The 4,248-nt window shown below is 42.4% G+C and overlaps 1 protein-coding gene across 1 annotated transcript; it reads right to left on the bottom strand.

Annotated features, from left to right (window-relative positions):
* Nucleotides 1-2,046: 2,046 nt before the first annotated feature.
* On the bottom strand, nt 2,047-4,047 carry LOC112730465 (uncharacterized). The gene is made up of 2 exons (XM_025780547.1): nt 2,853-4,047; nt 2,047-2,471 (listed from the first exon to the last, which is right to left on the bottom strand). The coding sequence occupies exons 1-2, from the start codon at nt 4,045-4,047 to the stop codon at nt 2,047-2,049; spliced, it is 1,620 nt and encodes a 539-aa protein (XP_025636332.1).
* Between the last annotated feature and the right edge of the window lie 201 nt (nt 4,048-4,248).

Here is a 4,248-nt window from a genome sequence, read left to right on the forward strand (position 1 = left end):
GAGGACTTGTTCCTCTTCGTTTACGAATGTTGAGTCCATGTTTGAGCTTAAGGGTTTGAAGTTTGTGAAGGATGGTTCGGGTGCTGCCGTTGAGCTTCTCCCTTGCATAGGTCATGATCGGGTTTGTGAGAGGAGGGGAGACTGGCAATACTTCGATATGTATACCCCTTGTTTGATTGAACTGGGTGTGAGATTTTCTTTTTCTAACTTTGAGTGTGATGTTTTGACTCAACTAAATTGCGCGCCTACTCAATTGCACCCAAATTCTTGGGCGTTTCTTCGTGCTTTTCAATGTTTAATGGAGTTCTTATCTTTTCCTTGCTCTCTGTCGGTGTTCTTTTCTTTGTTTCAGTCGAAAGGGGTTCAGAAAGGTTTGTGGGTTTGTCTTAGCAGTTCTTCTGGGCGTTCCCTTTTTCTATTGTATAAGTCTTCCTTTAAAAACTTTAAGTCGATGTTTGTTAAAGTTCGGTCAGTGGAGTCCGAGTACCCATTTTATTTAGATGACGAGCTTATAGAGAGGTTTTCTCTATATTGGTGTTCTGAGCCGATACAAGTTCTTGAGGCTACTGAGCGAACTGAGGAAGAGGATTGCCTGTTAGATTTTTTGGTTGAGAGCTTTGCTTATGGGGAGTGTTTATCTATTCCTGAAGTTCTTCGTTTTCATGATTCTGGCGATAGTGAGGGTTTGAAAACCTATATAGGTAATGCTTGTTTGTTTTTGCGGTTTATTTGTTTACTTTATCTGACTTTTTGCTCTGTGTAGGTGGGCGAGTTTCTCTTCTTGACCCTTCTCGGTTTCAATCCTTCTTAAAAAGGAAAAAAGAAAGGGATGCAGGTGGCTCAGGGACACCAAAGGAGGGTGGTGGAGAGGCTGCTCAATCCACTGCTCAGCCCGCATCTTCGTATAAAAAGAAGAGAGATGACACCGAGGAATCTCTGGAGGTTATTTCTGAAAGGGACAGGGATGTTGCTGGTAGTAGTAGGTCTGTGTTTGATCGACAGAAAAGGCTTCACGGCTTCATCCCCGGTACAAGTCCTCACTCTTTGTAGAGCGATCAATTCCCTATTGTCGAGCTTTCAGATAGGGTTTCTCAGTATCCAGGTGATATGCTCATGACCCTTCGTGTTGGCATGGAGAGTTTGGGAAAATTTGTCCAGGTTGGTTTGTGTATACGCTTGTTGGAATTTTTTCTTTCTTGCTGTTTATTCATGTTTTCTCTTGTATTGCTGTTGTAGATCGTTGCATCACGGCTGATGTGCGTCGGTCGTACAACTGAGCTGGTCGGGGCTGAGCAGTAGGTTGCCATGGGACGGGTTGCTGAGTTGGAGAGGGCGCTGAAGGACAAGGATGCTGAAGTGGAGAAGTCATTGAAGGAGAAAGACGATGTGATCGTGGATATATGTTACAGCGAAGATGAAGTCGTCTGAGGACGAGGTTGCTCGTCTCAGGGATCAGATTCGACTTCTTCAAGCAGATATAAAAGATAGTGATCTGGCTAAGGGATAGCTGACTTCCAAAGTTCATGAATTGGAGGAGGTAGGGATGGAGATGTTATCCTCTGGGTTTGATCGGGCTGTTAGTTAAGTCGCTGTCATAGCTCCTGAATTTGATTGTGCTTGGTTGGATGTGACCAAAATAGTCATTGATGGAAAACTTGTTGTGGAAGGGGCGGTGGAAGATCATGATGAGAACGTCCCGCCCCTTTGATTTATGTGTTTTTTTATGTTTGTTTGTATGTGTTTGGTTGTTATTTTGGTGAACTGTGGTAGTATTTGGTTTGTGCTGACCGATTTGTGGTCAGTTTGACTTTAAATATTTTGATGATATGTACAAGTTTGACTTGTTTGGTTTAATGTTCTTCGTTTTTGCAAGTATCATAGGTAAAGTAGAAATAGATCGGCGTTTCGTAATTTATTGTTTGTATTTGATAATTTGGCAAGTAGGGCGTCCGACCTCATTAAAACTCTCCTTAGGTAAAACCCGTTAATTGGGAAAAAATCTCTAAGGGGGAAAAAGAGTACCTTCATCCGCGTATTTCGCACAAGTTATGATCTATACAGCTTTAATGAAGATACATTCCAGTTTCCTGATATAGGCTCGCCTTGCAGTGTTTGTAGTTGGTAAGCTCCCATTCCGAGCACTTTTGAAATCCGGAATGGTCCTTCCCAATTCGCGGCGAGTTTACCATGTGATGGAGGTCGCCTTGCTTCCTCTGTTCTTCTGAGGACTAGGTCGCCCTCGTTGAATGTTCTTGGCACCACTTTTTTGTTGTGCCTTCTCTCAATTAGTTGTTTCATTGCTCTTTGTTTGATGGCGGCTATGTCCATGTCTTCCTCGGCGAGATTAAGCTCGGCGTTCCTTATGTTGATATTGTGTTGTTGATCGTATAGCTCGGTTCTAAATGTAGGGACGCCGACTTCGATCGGAATTAGTGCTTCTAATCCGTAGACCAGCTTGAACGGTGTCTCGCCTGTGGTAGATTGTATTGTTGTGTTATAGCTCCACAGTATTTCTGGAATCAATTATGCCCATTCTCCTTTCGCATCATTGAGCTTTTTTCTCATCGCCTGCAATATAACTCGGTTAGCAGCTTCGGCCTGCCCATTGGTTTGTGGGTGTTCGACCGAGCTAAAATGATGCTGTATGTTAAAATTTTTCAAAAATGATGCTAGTTTGTTATCTGTAAATTGTCTACCATTATCTGATATTATTTCTTTTGGTATTCCGAATCGGCATATGATGTTTTTCCATATAAAAGATCGTACCTTTTCGGCAGTTATTCTTGCTAGCGGTTGTGCTTCTATCCATTTCGAAAAATAATCTATGGAGACTAGGAGAAATTTTACCTGACCCGGTGCTGTTGGGAATGGGACGAGGATATCGAGCCCCCATCTATGGAAGGGCCAGCTTACCTCCATGCTGTGCATTACCTTGGCGGGCTTCATGGATATGGCGGCATGCTTTTGGCAATTGTTGCAGTTTTTGACCTTTGTTATGCAGTCCCCCTTCATGGTCGGCCAGCAATATCTTGTTCGGATAATCTTTGCTGCCAGAGCTTGTCCTCCTATGTGGTTTCCACATACGCCTTCGTGGACCTCGTTCATTACTTCATTCGCTTCATTTTTGTCGAGGCATTTCAATAATGGGTGTGAAAAGCCACGCCTGTACAATTCTCCTGCTATGTTTGTATAGAGACTTGCTTTTCGTCTGAAGTGTTGAGGGTTAGGCTCATTTCTGGGTATGACCCTTGCATTAATGTATTCGAGAAAAGGTGTTCTCCAGTCGTGGAGATGGTTAATGTTCGTTATGGATAATAATTTGATGCTAGGTTTCTCTAGTGTAAGTTGTGATAATGTCGATGTTTGTGTACTTGCCCTAGTAGTGGCAAGTTTAGATAATATGTCTGCTCTGATGTTCTTTTCTCTATGCATATGTAATATGATGAATTTATCAAATTTTGAAATGAGATCCTTTGCTATGAGCCAATACCGTTCTAACAAAAGATCTTTTACTTGGAATTCTCCTTTGATTTGTTGAACCACCAATAGGGAATCACAATGTACTGTTAGGCTCTGTACTTGGAGGTTGAGGGCGAGCTTAAGTCCTGCTATGAGCGCCTCATATTCGGCCTGATTGTTGCTTGCCGAGAAATGAAATTGTAGGGATTGCTCGGCCATTACTGTGTCTCCCTCCTTTAGTACTATCCCGGCTCCGCTTCTTTCTCGGTTTGATGCTCCATCTATGTGTAATTCCCAGGTCTGGTTGTAGTGGTAGTCATCAGGTGTGAGCTCGAAAACGAAGTCTGCTAGGATTTGTGACTTCAAAGCCGACCTTGATTGAAATTGGATATCGAACTCAGAAAGTTCGACATACCATTTGGTCAATCGTCCTGCCAGTTCTGGTTTTGTCAATATTTGCCTTAACAGTTGGTTCGTCCTTACAATTATTGTGTGGCTCTGGAAGTAGTGTCTGAGTCTTCTCGCTGTTGTCACCAGTGTTAAGGCCAGCTGTTCAATTTGTGGGTATCTTCGTTCTGTTGGTTGCATGACTCTGCTGACGAAGTATACTGGCTTTTTTGTTTTTCCTGTCTCAGTGACGGAACCGAGTGATAAACCACTATTTTATGGTTTATCTTGTGTTATTTGCATGATTTTATAATCCCTTCCTAGTATTGTTTTATGATTGAAAACTTGCTTCCTAGAGATCTTTAATTAGTATACTTTAATTCTGCTTTATACCATTCGATG

The sequence above is a fragment of the Arachis hypogaea genome, chromosome 12 (assembly GCF_003086295.3).
Source record: "Arachis hypogaea cultivar Tifrunner chromosome 12, arahy.Tifrunner.gnm2.J5K5, whole genome shotgun sequence".
NCBI classification, from domain to species: Eukaryota; Viridiplantae; Streptophyta; class Magnoliopsida; order Fabales; family Fabaceae; genus Arachis; species Arachis hypogaea.

Excerpts from the sequence above, each read along its gene's own strand:
- LOC112730465 (XM_025780547.1), bottom strand. The coding sequence starts at position 4,047 with ATGCAACCAACAGAACGAAGATACCCACAAATTGAACAGCTGGCCTTA. Across the intron at positions 2,472-2,852 it reads CCCATTCCCAACAGCACCGG|GCGAGACACCGTTCAAGCTG; the intron begins GTCAGGTAAAAT and ends AATCTACCACAG.